The sequence below is a fragment of the Salmo trutta genome, chromosome 29, assembly GCF_901001165.1.
Source record: "Salmo trutta chromosome 29, fSalTru1.1, whole genome shotgun sequence".
NCBI classification, from domain to species: domain Eukaryota; kingdom Metazoa; phylum Chordata; class Actinopteri; order Salmoniformes; family Salmonidae; genus Salmo; species Salmo trutta.
This window is the reverse complement of record NC_042985.1, coordinates 12,085,127-12,104,247: the sequence shown is the minus strand read 5'-3', so window position 1 is coordinate 12,104,247 and position 19,121 is coordinate 12,085,127. Positions and strand designations below refer to the sequence as shown.

The window sequence follows — 19,121 nt, the reverse complement described above, 5'->3', positions numbered from 1 at the left end:
CACAAATATTGATTGAGAGATTCTAGTCTGGATACTACCAACATAACAACAGAGTAACTACACAGTGTAGTCATTACAGTGTAACGCCAACTTATAGTAAAGTGTTGATGAACAGTTGATCTTACTCCAGGATCAGAGATGATGTCAGAGAAGTGTCTCCAGGTGAAGGCTCCACCCTGCAGTGTGATGTCACCTCCCTGCTCAGAGCTCTGGCCACTTAGGACTAGTAGCTTGTGTCCAGCAGAGTCAGTGACCAGAGAGCAGATCTGGATGGGAGGAGGAGAGGGACAAATAGAAGAAAAAATGACATTAGTGGATTATCATCACAGTTGATTGACCTCATCAGTAAGCAGTATCTTTTCAAAAAAGGTTTCCATTGAGAAACATCAACCGTACCATAGTTTGTGTATAAAGGTGATTTCTGTGAAGGCAAAAGCCCTCAGTTGTCAGGTATGTCTGGGTCACACCTACCTCTGAAGCAGTAGTTTCCTCTGACGGGTTCACCAACACAACTGTCTCAAGGACATCACTCTTGTACTGCAGGGTCCTCTGTCCTGGAGAGGAAACAAACACAACAAAACACAGGGATAAGAATGACAAAACAACTAAAACAGTGCAGTCAGTAGTCGCAGTTCCAACAATATTTCTGTGCGTGGAAATACTAAATATTGTAGTGATCCTCGCTATATAAGCCACGTTACAATTCCCACCAAGTGGCTTAACCCTAATGACGCAATGGGTAGGGTGTTTGCCTTTCTCGCCAGCGACCTGGGTTCGCCCCGCTCTTCACTATAATATTGCTTCGAATGCAGCATGTGAAAATAGACTAGACTTATAATGGAGGCATTGTATTATGTGGTGATGTGATAAGCCTTAAGCATTGAGGGTCCATTAAGGAACATGACCAACGGTTTAACATGTGAGATCTCATGTTTTCCACGATAAGGAAATAGCTAGAAATGTACTGCAGTGATGAGTAACTTAGTCAAATGACAGTACAAAGCCATTGGAAAGCAAAACCAGAGAACATGGATCAGAATGATCCTCTGCAACCGTGCTTTAATATTATTGGATGCGTAGACGCCATCGGTATTGTGGCCCATCATTATTGTTATTATTATTAGTAGTAGTATTAGTATTATTATTATTATGAGTATTATTATTATTATGATATGAATTATTGGGATTATTATAATTATGATTATGATGACGATGATTATTATTATTGCTATAAGATGAGTGTTCCTACAGTGTCTGACAGGGACACTACCAAGGTGCACTGCAAGTCTACAGTGGCATCCACGGCAGACAGGGCTGTCTGTGAATTTCGCATATTAGACAAGCCAATTAACAAAAATACCAAAACGCTGGGGCTGTATGAAAACATGGCTGAAACCGATTACTGATAATGCAACATCCGGCCTTCTAGCATTGGCCAAACACAATTAGCTGCAGACTAACACTGTGAGCCATACACAGGCTTCCCCTCCCTCCAAGGTCCCCTCACTCACCATCCTATTTCTTCTCTGTAAATGTCTTAAACCCGTATATACACTCTCTTCCATGCCACATAAACAACAACAATATTGCAAAAGTCTCATTAGCTTCAGCCTGCAAACCCCATTGGCTGTTGCCTTGGGGATGCTAAGCTAGCTTGCTATGTTGCTGCTGGCTGAGTTACACTGACCCACTCTTGACTATGGGAGACGCATTGCAGCATTTCTGAGGGGGAGGGAGGGAGGGACAGGAGGGAGGGAGGGCCAGACGTGCTGCATGGGAGAATACCCAGCAGAGTAACACAGGAGGAGACAGCAACTGCCAAGGCAGCAGTAGAAGCAGCATCCTGACCCTGCATGCAGGTGCTTCATCAGGGAAACTATTTTTAGCACAAAATGGTTAACTGGCTCATCTCCAACTGGAAGAATATTAGAGGGGTTTAATATCATGGGTGTTTTTTTCTTCACTGCAGAGGGGAAGCAAGGGCATTAGGAGGTAAATAGATGGAACACGGAAGGAGAATGACGTCTTGTAATCCAGGGGTTACGTGTAAGGTCAAAAAAATAGACCTCACCCACATAAACGAGATGCACAAGCTACCGCCACGGGTGACACTTAACACTAATAGCTTTTTCAGCATCTGTACCTGGTACCAGCTGATGACTTCCTCAAATCATGAGCTAGTTTGTGCTTACAAATAACCAAAATGTGCTCTGCAGTGTGTACTTAGCAAGTAAGCAGCACATATTGGCCTAGCTTTGGAGATTTATTTGTAGTTTTAGTTTCACGTTCGGCTCCGGAAAAGGCTAACTGTTGGAATTTGCTCAGCTGTCGAGAAAGTAAATAGAGTGGAATGAATTGTGTTGAACCTCAGGAGACTGGGGTTCCGTCCAAAATGGTACCCTATTCCCTGTATAGTTGACTATTTTTGACCAGGGTCCATAAGGTTCTGGTCAAAAGTATTAAATAGGGAAAAAAATAGGGAAAAGGGAGCCATTTGGGACTCATGTTGGGATTGTGAGTGTTAGAATATCAATGCCAGCGGAAAGGCCAATGTGTGTACATTTTCATGCTGGATGAATACACTACAGGAAGAACAACAGTGACAATTTGGACATTTTCACTTTTTCAAATGAAGCATGGAACTTCTCTAAAGTGAATGTCAATGATACTGGAGGAGCCTGGTAATGTTCACTGAGGGCTAATTCTCAAAAACGACCCATCAAACTCTCAATACACTAACGCTGGATACAATAGCCTACCATTTTTGACTAATATCTTTGGGGATTGAGTTAACTGGTAAAATGTTTTAATCACATACACAGTATTACGCACCCACCTTACACAAATACACATGCACCCACACACACACACCTTTTCTGTTACAAAGGGCTCACTAACTCAAGGTACAGTATATAGAGGCAAAATGTATTCACTATTTCTAAAAAGCGGCTTCATTCCTGTTGTGTCTTCTGTTACAAGGGACATACCAGGGGTCCAAGAGGTTGAGCTGCATGAGGAAACACAATCATGTTTTGAGCCTTTTCCTTACCCACTTAGGGTCTATAACATTCCCTGTCTGTTATTCTGCCCAGGGGATTCATTCAGTGAGCGGGGCCCTGTATCTGAGAGGATCAACCTTATCTCTACAATCAAATTGAAAATCACCAGGATAGCTCGGCCACTATATGACCTCCAGATGTGTCTTCTTCACAGAGAATAATAGAAAGTGCACAATAGCGTCACTTCCTGATCTCGGAAAAGCACTCTCACCCACTGACATTGAAAATGAAGACAACACAGAGATAGAAATGTCCAACAATGTAATCCACAGACACAGCGGAGATTTGATTTGATTTGATTAGGATCTATTTTAGTCCTCATTCGGACTAACATTCCAAGAGACCTCGAACATTAAAAAACAATTTATAATACAATCATATTTTCTCATATAACAAACTGTTACAAACAGCAGACATAATACCCTGCCATATTGACCAGATAAATACTCTAACAGTCTGAAAAGATAGATTGGTTCCTTCATCTACCATGGTTCTGCACAACCTTCCAATTTATTATATTTAAATGGTCCTAAAATATTGTTTGAATTTATATATTGAAACGTTTCTGGCTTGCTCAGATAAATTATTCAATTTCTTTATTGCTCTGAATCTAAATGTTACTTTACCCACTTCTCTTTTCTGCCGGGAAAGCACATACAGTAGATAGGGTAGAATGGAGTTTGGCCGTTTTAAATGGGGGGAAAGAAACATGTTTTTTTTTTATTATCTCCTTGATTAATGACCACCCAAGAGCATTGTGCATGACTACAACAGAATAATCATATCTCCACCTTAAAGCAATCCTTGCTGCTTTATTCTGTGCAATCTGCAGCCTCCTAATTTCACTTGCTGATGCATTTTCCCAGACCACAGAACAGTGGTCACCTGACTCCCAATTAATGCTTGGGTTATTTGCTTAAGAATCTTTCCCGGTAAATATTTAGCGATCCTTCTGATCATGCATGCATTTGTTTTTTTTACATAGATGAGTTATTTGAGACGACCATGATAAGCAGTTGTCTAGCTGCACCCCTAGTAGTTTGGTTTCTGCCACTTCCTCAATTTGTACTCACTCCATACTTATTTGCATCCCATGTTGTGTTGGCCTTTTCCTGGTGGAACAGACCAACATAACTTTGTTTTTCTTGGCGTTCAAAACAAGTTTGTTCCAGCAAACCCACTCCCTGATATTTCCCATATCTACTTGTAGAGCTTGCTGTACCTGTTGAACCGATTGTCTTGCTGTATAAATTGTTGTATCATCTGCAAATATAGTAGCTTGAGATAATGCATAAGGAAGGTCGTTGGTATATATTAAGTAAAGAAGTGGCCCAAGGCAGCTGCCCTGTGGTATTCCACAGTTTAAAGCATGAGGGGAAGAAAACGACCCATTGATATAGGTGAACTGTTTCCTGTTAGTTAGATATGACTGTACCCAATTCAATGCTGCCTCCCTAAAACCATAATGCAATAATCTTGTCAAAATTATTTCATGATCCACTAAATCAAATGAAATGCTGCACTGAAATCTAAAAATAGTACACCCACATACCTGCCATTATCCATAGCATTGAGCCACTGGTCAGTCATGTCAACCAATGCAGTGGTAGTGGAATGTTTTTGCTGTAATCAAATCAGAGGGATGGTTCAAGTAATATTCCACCCAAACTCTGTATGCCATGGGCTCTCCAACCATGTTACTGCAACTACCCAGTGCTTAATTTGGGAAACCAAGTTAAATCTGTTCGTGAACATCGATAGTAACATATTTTCACAACAAAACATATTTCATTAAACTGTTGACAGACCCTCTCTCTGCGTGCTCGAGAAAGGAATTGTCACGTTGGGTGAAGGATCGGGAGACAGGCGCAGGAATGCGTAATAGTTTTTTTATTTCACCCAAATTACAGCGTGCCATGTAAAAGCACGGGGACGAAAACCAAACAAACACGTATACAAAACACAGGGTTGAGACCCCAAAAAAAGAGCGAGGAGTACCTCGAATAAATACACAAGCGCACAATGATACCACAAGGGACGAGACCCGTAATCATCTGCGCAAAACAAGCGGCACGAAAGCCAAAACAACAAGGTACAGGTACTCACAGGCACAACAGACATTGGAACAATAATCGACAGCCCAATGGAAACCAAAGGGCACATTTATACAATTACAATCAGGGAAATGGGGACCAGGTGTGCATAATGACACAGTTCCGGAGGGATCCGTGACAGGAATGAAGGAGAGATGGGAGGAGATGGAAACACACGGTGGTGAGATATTCTTTAGCTAAAGGTAATGTTTCAGACAATTAATTATGAAATTATAAACAATTCCCTATTACTAGGCTACTCAAAATCAAATACAAATTAACTATAATTGTAGGCTAACTCTGTAAGCCGCCCTGCACAATCAATGAACCAACAGCATCGCCTAGGCCTCAACGTTCTCCCCAGACTCATGGATAGAAGGTTTGGAGGGTAGCACAAGGTCCATCCAGTATGCATAATAATACAGTCCACACTCAAAGGCGATTACTAGAATTTGTTTTCTAGACCAATTATGTACCAATGACATCTTAAATCAAAATGTTTTTCTGCTGTGCATAAAATACGGTAGGCTATGTAATATATAACGGCACAATCGTTATTTTAATTCCGTTTTTTCCCGGGCTCATAGATAGGCCTATGCGTATGTATAAGCTCTAATATGTGTGTTTTGAATGAATCATCAACTTAAAAAGCGCTGTTCATTTCATTTAGTTAGGCTTTGAAACAGCGTCCACAACTACTATATTTTCCTCTCAGTTTCAAATTGATCAATCACAGCGAGGTGAGTTTTATAAGTAAAATACTGTTGTGATGATAAGTGTTTGATGTGATTCTAAATTGCATTTGCATTAATGTCAGAGTGGTTAGAGGGACAATAGAGCCCTGAGTACCAGGCCATTAGGACCTGATGGAGGGACAATAGAGCCCTGAGTAACAGGCCATTAGGACCTGATGGAGGGACAATAGAGCCCTGAGTACCAGGCCATTAGGACCTGATGGAGGGACAATAGAGCCCTGAGTACCAGGCCATAAGGACCTGATGGAGGGACAATAGAGCCTTGAGTACCAGGCCATTTGGACCTGATGGAGGGACAATAGAGCCCTAAGTACCAGGCCATTAGGACCTGATGGAGGGACAATAGAGCCCTGAGTACCAGGCCATTAGAACCTGATGGAGGGACAATAGAGCCCTGAGTACCAGGCCATTAGGACCTGCTGGAGGGACAATAGAGCCCCGAGTACCAGGCCATTAGAACCTGATGGAGGGACAATAGAGCCCTGAGTACCAGGCCATTAGGACCTGATGGAGGGACAATAGAGCCTTGAGTACCAGGCCATTAGGACCTGATGGAGGGACAATAGAGCCCAGAGTACCAGGCCATTAGGACCTGATGGAGGGACAATAGAGCCTTGAGTACCAGGCCATTAGGACCTGATGGAGGGACAATAGAGCCATGAGTACCAGGCCATTAGGACCTGATGGAGGGACAATAGAGCCCTGAGTACCAGGCCATTAGGACCTGATGGAGGGACAATAGAGCCCTGAGTACCAGGCCATTAGGACCTGATGGAGGGACAATAGAGCCTTGAGTACCAGGCCATTAGAACCTGATGGAGGGACAATAGAGCCATGAGTACCAGGTCATTAGGACCTGATGGAGGGACAATAGAGCCCTGAGTACCAGGCCATTAGGACCTGATGGAGGGACAATAGAGCCCTGAGTACCAGGCCATTAGGACCTGATGGAGGGACAATAGAGCCTTGAGTACCAGGTCATTAGGACCTGATGGAGGGACAATAGAGCCCTAAGTACCAGGCCATTAGCGACCTGACGCTCATTAGCAAGTTGGGTACTACCAATGCATGTCCAGAATGCATAAGAGAAAATTACAGTGACTCAACAGTCACGTGGAATTTTACTGCGGTCATGACTCATGACTGCCGGTGTGGCGGTAATACGGCCACCGCAACAGCCCTAGTTCTATACCCTTTCAAATGCCGGTTTCCATTTTCTCTCGGCTTGGCTGCAGGGGAGGCAGAGAAGCCTGACAAAGGCCCTGTTGGCTGTAACAAATTCAGCTGCTGTAACAAACATGGGAGTGTAATAGGCGAGACGACCACTGTCTCCCTCTTCTTTCCTTTGTGTTAGAAGTGCCTCTGACTGAGATTCAACAGGCACTGAGGCTGAGCTGACTGTCAGAATATTAATGTCACGCTTTTCAAAAATGAACATTCAACTTCCTACCCCAGCTGGATCTACTTCATATGCTGATTGCCAAAACATCTCAGAGACAAAAAAATATGCTTACTGAGGAGAACACTTATATAATGCAAAAAAACAAGGACCTGCTTAAAATCATAATAACATTATACTGAACATCACACCACCTTAACCTTTTACACTCGTGGGAATTGACCTATATGGATAGGGATAAATTGAAATGTTTCTTACAGAAGAAATATGAAAAGTAAATGCATAACCATGGTAGCAATTGAAAGGGAACAGTTTGGAGATTATGAGAAAATGATTAGACCAAAAGTGAGTACACAACAGTTCACCTGACACGAGACTGAATCCAAACATTACACTGTTGATTTTATGGGCATTTTACATTTTCTGTACTTTTCGCAGCATTTTGTTGATAACGAAATCAGAAAATCCTAAATTCAGAGAAACAGATCATAATTCTGGTGCACATAGAAATGAGTCATGTCATGAGTGCATTCAGGTGTGTGTTCTGATGCATTTTTTTCACAATAAACAAACATTGGTTTGTTCTGTTCATCTTGTAACTTGTAACTTGTAACATCTTGTAACAAACATTGGTTTGTTCTGTTCATCTTGTAACTTGTAACAAACATTGGTTTGTTCTGTCATCTTGTAACTTGTAACTTGTAACATCTTGTAACAAACATTGGTTTGTTCTGTTCATCTTGTAACTTGTAACTTGTAACATCTTGTAACAAACATTGGTTTGTTCTGTTCATCTTGTAACTTGTAACTTGTAACATCTTGTAACAAACATTGGTTTGTTATGTTCATCTTCTAACTTGTAACTTATAACATCTTGTAACAAACATTGGTTTGTTCTGTTCATCTTGTAACTTGTAACTTGTAACTTGTAACATTTTGTAACAAACATTGGTTTGTTCTGTCATCTTGTAACTGAACATCAAACATAGTGATTATAAACGTTGACACTGTATATGACATTTGTTTTTTTATTTGGAAATGTGAAGTGCACATTTGGACTGTATGACATCAAAGTGGTATTTATTATAATCCTCAACGTCGAGCCCTCTTAATGTAAAGCATTTCCCCTCACACAGACACAGACAATAACAAGTTGCCCAATTAGCGGGAGGCGCGGTGCTCAAATTCAGAACAGCAGTCAGTCAAAACACATACAGAGCTGTGAAGCGCAGAGCCTGAGCTCTGTACAGCCACTATGTTCCAAATCTGCCATTTTGAACGCGTATACGGGTGTGAAGGGCTACTGAAAGATGTCGTGCTCTGATTAGTCTAAAAGACTAATTAACATTTCCAACCCAATAATTATCATGTCCAAGGACAGTCTCCAGCTAATCCTCTTCCTCTTCATGGAAAATGGGCCTGTGAGCCCACACCAGACATGGGTTCAGATTCTATTTCAAATCATTTCAGATACGTTATCTATGCTTGTTTGAGCTTGTCTGGCTTAATGGACCAATAGAATAGTCCCAGAACTGCTATACCCGCCCATCTGGCACTTTAGGCAGACTAGAGCAAAAGATTTCAAATAGAATTCGAACCCAGGACTCGCCCCCACACCAGCCTGCAGAGACATCCACATTCTTTGAAAGTGTATCCTTCCTTCCTCCCTTCTTTGACATAACCACTGACTAGAAAGGACTGGACAGGTGAAATCTGTGAAGCCCTTGTGTTCACCTGTAAAACCATGTTTAATATGTGATTACTTCAATGAAGGGAGGAAGGGAGCATACAGACTCACACAGCCCATCAAACACATTCTTCAGGCTCTGATATTCGGTCTGATATTAAAGGGGTTGGATGAAGTAACCCCTATACAGATGTAGGATCTTCATTTCAGCTAGTTTGCCACAGCAGTGAAATAATCCTGCAGCAACAGGAAATTTGAATTATTATGTGGATTATAAATAATGCACATTTTTGTAAGGGTTGATACGTTTTTCTTTGGGGCATTTCAAGTCTGAAATTTCAAAGTGGAAATAAACTTTAGAAGCTTTTTTAGAAATTAAAATACACTACAAGTTTGCAAGGAAACTTCTCAACAACAAAAGAGTGATCAAATTAAGATCCTACATATGTATGCTGATCTGTGGTCAGCTTTCAATTGTCCCATCTCAAGGTTAAGGTTGGGATTGTGGAAGAGTAAGCTGATCATAGATCTGTCCATGTGGGTAACTGTCACCCAGAGCATTATAGTAAAGCAAGGAGTACAACCGTTAGATGGAGTACAACATTATTTGTTCTACAGGTGAATACTTTCATGCCTTTATTACTCCGTTGAAACTCTTGACTATGTTTAGCAGATACTTTCATCCTTCCGTAGCTTGATAACTCGCTCTGGAAGAGAGCATCTGTTAAATAAATGATATGTAAATATGGGGTGGGTAGTAGTGGGTCCATTCCACAGGCCGAAGCCTTTTATGGCCCTGGAAAAACATGCATGTGTCCAAATTGCACCCTATCCCCTATATAGTGCACTGCTTTTAACATGGGCCATAGAGCTCTGGTCAAAAGTAGTGCACTATGTATGGAATAGGGTGCCATTTGGGACACACTGGGGGTCTAATTAGAATGGTGTCAGGCTCAGAGCTGATCCTATTGTCCAGCTAACACCCTACTAACACTTTATAGTAAACACACCCAGAGTGTGTGTGTGTGTGTGTGTGTGTGTGTGTGTGTGTGTGTGTGTGTGTGTGTGTGTGTGTGTGTGTGTGTGTGTGTGTGTGTGTGTGTGTGTGTGTGTGTGTGTGTGTGTGTGTGTGGTGCAGAGTCAAACGTTTCTCCAAAACATTTCATAACAACAACCAAGAATGTGAACTATTGGCGTCAACACGCCCACTAAAATACTTACACGAGAACAATGTTTTGATTTAATTAACTGTATATGCATGATTCTATTCCTCCGCTCACTGTGTTGTGACATCATGACGTATGATATGGACAGTGTAACAATAATACATAGCTTAGGTCTTATACAACCTAAAATACAGGTAACTGCCAGAATAAAGGAAACACCAACATAAAGTGTCTTATCAGGGCGTTGGGCCACCACAAGCTGCCAGAACAGCTTCAGTGTGCCTTGGCATAGATTCTACAAGTGTCTGGAACTCTATTGGAAGGATACGACACTATTCTTCCACAAGAAATTCCTTCATTTTGGTGTTTTGTTGATGGTGATGTAAAACGCTGTCTCAGGCACTGCTCCAGAAAGTGTTGAGTTGGGTTGAGATCTGGTGACTGAGACACACACACACCCTTTAAACCCCCTATGTTCCTTTGAGACCCCTCTTTCAAAGTCACTGAGATCTCTTCTTCTAGCCATGATATCTAAATAATGATCAACTGGGCATTTTTTACATGACCCTGATGGGATGTTTAAATTGCTAAATTGACTCAGGAACCACACCTGTATCGAAGCACCTGCTTTCAATATACTTTGCATCCCTAATTAGTCAAGTGTTTACTTTATTTTGGCAGTTACCAGCATATCTACCATAGCCTACTTCTGCCACTGCCAGTATTCATTTTTGATGTTTTTGGGTTGTTAATCTCTGGTGGACAGACACACGTAGCATATTTTAGCGTCTTTCAACAGACTGTGGGGTGTGACAACTAACGAGGAACATTGTTCCGCTGAATTTTCGTCACTGATCATTTGGACAAATCACAATTTCGAATTTCGGAAGGGGACATTTGGTCCATAGACTTTCCGGAAACTTGCAGAGAGAGGGGTGTGGTGCTAAGGCCCTGCTTCTGCTGCTTGTTCTAGTATCTTTTCTAATATGTCACCCCCCCAGAACTAAATCATGTAGCCGGCGCAAGATTTTAGTTCTGGGTTGGCCAGATTAGTGGCTTGGAGATTCAATCTTTTTTCTGATTGAAAGACACAGCCATACTACTGTATATCCAGAGCTGTAAAGCTCAGTGCCAAGTTCTTCCTAATCCATCCCCAAAGAGCAATAGCTGGCTTTCTAACAGGTAAACATTTAATCCCTCAAACCTGCATTATCTGCGCAGCTGAAGTCCATTAAAAATGATTGTCATCATTTGTGGGATCCAGACAAATTGCTTTTCGAGGGCAGCTTAAGGTTTCTGCATTAGTTTATTCCTCATTCATGACATGAGTTAAATGCCCCTCATTAGATATTGCTTCTCTCGCTTTCAGAACCATGGACAGCGGCATTTGCAACATTCTTTACTTCGGTCACAAGGGGAGTTATGGCTGATTTAAGGTCAACCTTGTTACGTTCAACCCTATCACTTTCATTGTCACTTTTTATTGTTATTTTCTTCATTTAACTTCATTTAATGTTTTTTTTATGAAGTTGAACATGTGCTCTTTATGACAGAATGTTAAAATTAGGTGAAATAAATAGTTATTTTATAAAATGACTCTGCCCAAAAGACACTCTACTCCTGAAATGAGCCAAATAGTGAGCAGATATTTCTTTTATTTTCAGGAGCTGGAGGATGAGCACAGGGTGACTGTACTCGGCCATGTGAAAGGCTTTTCTGATGTGACAGTGTGTTGTTTGCCAGAGGTGTTTGATGACTAAACAGAATAGAAAATAGCAACGGAAGCAGTTTAGGCTATTTTGCTGAGTCAAAGTGTGAAGGAGACATACCTTTATGTGAAAGACACTGGGCTCTATTACTAAATAATGAATGTAAAGATTGTGTCAATTTCTACTGTGACATGAGCTGAACTAATATTTAGCAATTAAGTATTGCATACAAATGCTAAAAAAACAGCCATAGATCCTTGTTGGTGATAGAAGACAGCTTGAATATAAACCTCGATTGGTTTAGTAGCAATGCAATCATTCTGAAAGACCTCTACAAAGTCAGACTTGCATAACATTCCTTTCATAAAAGCTGCAAATGATCAATCTCATTCTAGCTAATTATTGCCCTAATTCATCCAGTACATCACAGGCCAGGCAGGAAGCCATTTTGTGTCTTTGCTGCCATGCTGATGGACAAAAAAAGAATGTGTTACCAAAACAGCTGTTTTGCTGGCTCCATCTCATGCCCTTCTCTTTTTAAAAGAGCAATAAAATCCAACCAAAGCCTTGGATCACCACTTGATAAACACAAGTGAGATGTCTAAGAGTGAGTGGGTGATGGGAAGGAGGGTGGGGGAGTCAGCAACGGCCCTCCACAAAGCCACAAGGGATGAAAGAGAGAGAGAGAGAGAGAGAGAGAGAGAGAGAGAGAGAGAGAGAGAGAAGCCTACACTAAGAGCTAGCTCAGCCTCTGACTGATGGCTGATGGGTGAACTTCAGGCTGCATCTCAAATTAAACTCTATTCTCTTTATAGTGCACCTCTATTGAACAGGGGGCATAGGGCTCTGGTCTAAAGTAGTGCACTAAATAGGGAATAGGGTGCCGTTTGGGATGCAGTAACAAGCTGCCTGGCTAGCTGGCAGAGATGCATTTTTCTGCCCACTCATCGCTGAGTCGAGTCCAGCAACTCTTGATGTGCTCTTATGCCACCTGAGCGATGTCAACTGTGAACATTTGACCTGGCAGCAAAGGCAAGAGGATGTGTGTGTGTGCGTTTGTACACTGAGTGTACAAAACATTAAGAACACCTGCTCTTTCTATGACATAGACTGACCAGGTGAATCCAGGTGAAAGCTATGATCCCTTATTGATGTCACTTGTTAAATCCACTTCAATCAGTGTAGATGAAGGGGAGGAGACAGGTTGAAGAAGGAGTTTTAAGCCTTGAGACAATTGAGACATGGATTGTCTATAGTGTGCATTCGAGGGTGAACGGGCAAGACAAAAGGTGCCAGGCGCAGCGTTTTTTGTCAAGAACGGCAACGCTGCTGGGTTTTTCATGCTCAACAATTCCCGTGTGCATCAAGAATGGTCCACCACCCAAAGGACATCCAGCCAAATTGACACAACTGTGGGAAGCATTGGAGTCAACATGGGCCTGCACCCCTGTGGAATGCTTTCGACACCTTGTAGAGTCCATGCTGTTCTGAGGGCAAAAGGAGCATGCAACTCAATTAGGAAGGTGTTCCTAATATTTGGTATGCTCAGTGTATATACATTTGTGTGTATGTCTACATTTGTCAGTTTGCGTGTGTGTGTGTGTGTGTGTGTGTGTGTGTGTGTGTGTGTGTGTGTGTGTGTGTGTGTGTGTGTGTGTGTGTGTGTGTGTGTGTGTGTGAACCACAGTGGCAACACTAGACCATGTCCCATGTACTGTATGTAATGTTCTCTGACTCCATGGGCATGATTCTCCGAGAACCCTGCTTCACCACACATTGCATGCAATGTTGAGTGGGTGAGAAATGTTGCTTGCGGCCATTCCAGAGAAGGATTTACATAACTCTGAATAAATGCTACAGATAACATAGAGGACAATGAGAATATGGGCTGAATGAATACAATACTCAGAAAACCAGGCATAGGTCAAAACATTGCCATTGCTCACTAAATCAAAAAGGAAATGTCCCTTTTTGGCAGCATACCTAGCAAACCAAAAACATTCCCTGGACATTAGGTCAAATTCCCATTAAAATTCCCTATATCAGTGTGTGGGTATGCCTTTCAAATACTTAATATTCCAGTCACATAATATATCATAACACTAGCAGCATTGATGAACGGCACGCCCTTGATATGACAAGTCAGAGGACCTGAGGGGTCCATCACTGCCCATAGGGGGTTGTTGGGAGATGAATGGGGGTAAAGATTGAGGGGGTGTATCCATACAGTCATTGGGTTTACCCCCCTACTAAGTGTCACACTACCAGAGGTGTGGCTACCTCTTAGTGGCAGTATAGAGCAGGATAATTCAGAGTACCTGATAATTCTCTCCTGTTCTCTGCTTAATCAATTAGACCCCTGCTTCATCAGCCTGTCATATAACTAGCTGGCTCAGGAGAACCTATAGGGGACACACAGCTCAGGGAGACTACTATCAGGGGAATCACATACTAGGACGCAAAGCAATGACGGACTGCAAGTGTAAACAAAGGAGTGTACTCTCCCCCCCCAGCACTCACACACTTGAGTCAACTAATTGGTCAGCCAAGGCAAGTTAACCCCCAACAACAACTGTTCCCTGGGCACCGATGACGTGGACGTTGATTAAGGCAGCTTCCCACAACTCTCTGATTCAGAATGGCTGGGTTAAATGCATCTCCTTTTCCCCAAATGATCCTGTCACTGTAATAACCATTCGAATAGCAACAACAACAAAAACATGCACATTTTCTCCTCTTCTCTGCTCGTGACTGCATGTGCTGCTGCGTCAGGGAGGGGGGCATCGCCTTGGCAACCGAAGACTTGTTTTCTACAACAATTTGCTTGTTTCAGCAAGGAGCAACAAAGCTTCATCACGTTGTAGAGTTCATGTTACAGCAGAAACGGACTCATCCTCATGAATGCCCGGCCTTCATGCTGGTTATTTTATTTTAATGACGGTCTTCATCCATAACCGTCTGTTACAGGATTATAAAGTCATTGTTACAGCCCTAATTATTATATTCTTAAAGCTGCAATATGTGACTTTTTGGGCGACCCACCCAATTCACATAGAAATGTGAGTTATAGATCTGCATTCTTATTGAAAGTAAGTCTAAGAAGTGGTACGTGTACAATTTCTATGCTACCTGTTCTTAAGTTTTGTTTTTGCATCTTTTATTTTCGGATTTGTACACCAGTTTCAAACAGCTGGAAGTACAATATTTTTTGTTGTTGAAAATATATTTCACAGCGGTTTAGAAGGTACAATGATTTACTATACTTGCTATTAGAATTTTAGCAAACAGGAAATGGTGAACGATTTCTGCATAGTGCATCTTTAAATGGAATAAACACAGACCTTGTGTCAATAATCCTGATTAGATTAACATCTGTAAGAGATCAATAACTCAAACACCGTCAGTGTGAAGAGGCTGTGGGTAACAACCAACAGGCAGAATTTAACCAAAGCTTTGTGTTATCGCAGATTTTTTTTAAATGCTACTAACAGGAGATTACATGCACCTGCATGCTAAAATCATCTTGATTTCAACCAAAAACCCACAAAAATGAAGTAGCAGATGAGCTGATCTCCTGTTGTTGCCATGCTAAGAAAGTTTGATTCTAGACAGTCAGAATTAGGTTCTCTACTCCTGCCCCCAATCAAATATCCACCTATTAGGGATATTGAAAAAAAGGTTGGTAAAAAGGTTGTCAATTAATCTAAAATACTTATTGTAAGAAAATTGGATTATATTTCATACAAACATTCTTCAATGTCAACATAATTAGGACATATAACTTACTTGATTAGACTACAATTTAATTTGATTAGAAAATAGATTATATAACTCAATCACAATTGGCTTGATTTAGTTACACATTTTATATGTGGACAGTTCAGGGATATTTTAGTTCCCCCTTTTGAATGGCCATGCTTTATTAGACAAGTTGTAACTAATGGATTACATAAATTACAAATTCAAAAGTAATATGAGTTTTCCATTGATATAACCTGTATGATATATTTCCACAGTATAAATGCTGTCTTAAACAAGAAATTTCTTTTTTTAGTTGTACAATTAAATCATCCCTGAGTCTGCTCAATCCCCAGGTTTTCTTTTATAGATAATGGTAAAGATAATTCCCTGTAGAGGGTGAAAATGTAAAGCTCAGCTTTTAGGGAGCAGGAAATGTTGGAAGCAAGCAATTGAGATCGGCTGTGCTGGCGATTACAATATTGTTTACAATGATTTTTCTTGTCAGAGTGCACTTACCAGACATTTATATCATGAAAGACACTTAGTGGGATAGCTCAGAGAGAATACTACTGTTGATAGGCTGCAAAGTTTCTGAATATGAGACATATAAAACCAGTTAGCACATCTTGCCCCTCCTTAAAGATCTTGGTTTTGGAACTGAAAGTATGGCTGTGTGGCAAATGGCACCCTATTCCCTGTGTAGTACACTTCTTTGATGATGCACTAGGGAATATGTTGCCATTTGGGATACAACCTATGAAACACTGACCCAGTGGCACAGGTGTGGCATACTCAGAGTTAATAGCTTTCATATAGGACACCAAATGGGACACACATACAGATGTTGGATCTTAATTTGACCAGTATTGTAGCAGCAAAATAAAACTGCTGCAACAGGATTTTAATGTTTAGTCCATAACATTGTTTGATCGGTGGTTAGGCTATTAGCTGGCCAAAATTAGGCTGCATGAAAAGTGCAATACTATGTGTAAATGCAGGTTTTCAGTGAATTTATGTAAATCATGAAGTTCATCTGCAGGAAAATTCTCAGCGACAAAAGAGTGATCAAATTAAGATCCTACACCTGTGGAGGTTACTATGTTCTCTGTCATGGTATCTGCTTATTGGACACTGAGATAGGCCTGAGATGACGGTTCTATAAAGGAGAGAAAGAACCCATAGCTGATATGAACCATGTATGTCCAAAAAAGGTAATTCCACTAAAATCAAGAAAACGTTTAATGTGTAAATGTATTTAATAAACTAGGCCTGCTCATTGTATTTAATATGACTACATGCACTCAGCGATGTATGATCCTCAGGTGTGTCTCTGCCTTTAGGAAATATACCTTTTACACTGTTGCGTTCTTCTGGTTTCAGAAGCCTATTCAGAATTGATATGCAGTCTAAATTCCAATAATAACAATGATATGATTCTAAGTATATACTAAAGTATTATCCAGGCTCTGTAACTACAGTACCAGACCTAGAATGAAACCATTTCAGCCATGCACATCCTTGTTTTCACTGTGATTGTTGCATTTGGGTGTCATTCAAAGCGCTCTGTCCTACTCAAAGACAGATCTGTTAATGTAGCCTTGTCGTGTAGTGTAGACCTACAAATATGCTGCTGTGTTGACGTAACATTCTTTCTGCAGAATGAAAGGAATGACAGCATGTCAAGAAGCATCTACACTGCATTTTGATGCACAGTGGGTTACTTCGGTTTGTGATTCATAGACCATTCGGGTTTTATTTTGGTTATGAAACTCCGCTGCTGCCTAGGCCTACAGGTCGGCAGATACGCTGTTTATAGACGGTTGGATAAATCGCATCGACATTTGGGTCACCCAATTCTTCTCATCCGAATTACCCGCAAGACAGCGCCATATCTTGACACTTCGTTAATCGTGCTGTGGACCAACATCTTCGACATATTGTAGTGCTCGTGTCTAATAAGGGTGGTGAATATGGCTATTTTTGTGCTTTTCAAAATCGGTATATTTCACATAGCCTAAATTACATCGTCATCGTTTTATCCCTTTTAATCTACCTGTTATGTGAAATAGGCTATCATTCACATTTCCATACAGAGCTGCTTCATCCCAGTCTGTGCTTTTCATACAGGCCTTTAGCTCTTAAAACCGGGTGTAATATTAACAAAGTGGCAGACACCCAGATGTCTTAATCCTTCCTTTCCTATGCAATCGGATTCGGGATTCCTCCACTGTCTCTACACGCAGGGCCAGAGTAGCGATTGATTTTTCATATTTAGACTACTACAATAACCTACACAATATTATTCTGTTGTATTTCATTTTGACGGTACAAATAGAGAACACAAGGCATCCTCACTGACACGCAATCCAAGTCAGTGCAGAATATACAAGCCTACCATTACTGTCCAGCAGGCTAATCCTTTTTTTATAGGATATAGGAAGGAACCATGCAGTTTCGCGAGGTATAGAACATCGGAAATATGACATGACACAAATAGGCTATGGAGGTAAAATAAATATTCCACTGACACCTACCTTCTGCGATGCTGGGGAGAGCGCGCGGCACGAGGGGTAGCGAACGGAGAGTGAGAAATCTCGTAGTGTCATTCGAGTGTGCGTGGGGCTGTGGGCGAGTGAGTGGGAGGGGCACCAATGTGAGAGAATCGCCTCCATGGATGAGAATATTGAACTGGATGATAGAAGGCTGTACGGTACGGTAAAACATTGACACAACCGCGCCGGTGTTCGGCCGCTGGTCAGGGACAAGCTCAGTGCCCCAGCAGACATTTAACCATTTTCACTGGCAGAGAGAGGAGTGTGGCCATTGACTAGCCAGTATTTTCAGAAATGCATTCTTATCTGTCTCGTATCTAGGGCTCGATCAGAGCATATAATTAAATGTATATTATTATATATGTCTACGCCCCAGTGTGTCCGGGCCTAATCTTGGTAAACCCAGAACTAAAACCTAGAGTAATTTAGTTAGAATCTGGCCATCAGAGATTAGCCCAGGCCCTGGCACATTTTTAGTACACACGTATGTTAAGGTGTCCCTCCCTTCCATGTACTAAACATCACGTTCTTGTCTTGTCTTGGACATGACAGTCTGGAACTCAGTGGTACTGGCTCTCATTTTATAACACTGAAGCAAACACAGGTCCAAGATCTAAAGGGGAGTCAATAAAATATTAATTTATGGGTTAGTGAACCGCCATGGAGAACCATTCATAATCTGCCATAAAGGTGCTTTTCAAAGATGCCAATTCCAAGTAGCAAAAATACTGAGAAACAGAGACACCCATTTCAGATCCAGTCAAAGGTTCTGAACTGCTGTATTCATAGCTGTGTTTTAGTTTCCCTCCATCAGCCCGAATGTATGTGTGCTACTGTACTGAAGACCGTATCTGCTCAGATGTGCTGTTGGCAGCCAATTCCCTTTCTGATGGGGATTTAGCATTAGTCCAAAGGCTCAGTAATCAGTGTTGTGTGTGTGTCTGTATGTGTCTGTGTGTG

At 41.4% G+C, this 19,121-nt stretch overlaps 1 protein-coding gene across 2 annotated transcripts in view; it reads right to left on the bottom strand.

Moving 5' to 3' along the window:
- LOC115166930 (microtubule-associated protein 1B-like) overlaps nt 1–19,121 on the bottom strand; it is a 66,704-nt gene that overhangs the window by 14,604 nt on the left and 32,979 nt on the right. The window contains exons 1-3 of one of the 2 annotated variants that reach the window (XM_029720870.1): nt 18,144–18,244; nt 472–554; nt 126–266 (exon numbers count right to left, since the gene is read on the bottom strand). Coding sequence is in view for 1 of the 2 variants with exons in the window: in XM_029720869.1 (XP_029576729.1) it covers nt 126–266; nt 472–554 (224 nt within the window). In the remaining variant the exon portion in view is untranslated. Of the gene's footprint in view, nt 1–125; nt 267–471; nt 555–18,143; nt 18,245–19,121 lie in introns of those variants that run through there. The other variant, XM_029720869.1, reaches the window with a different exon arrangement.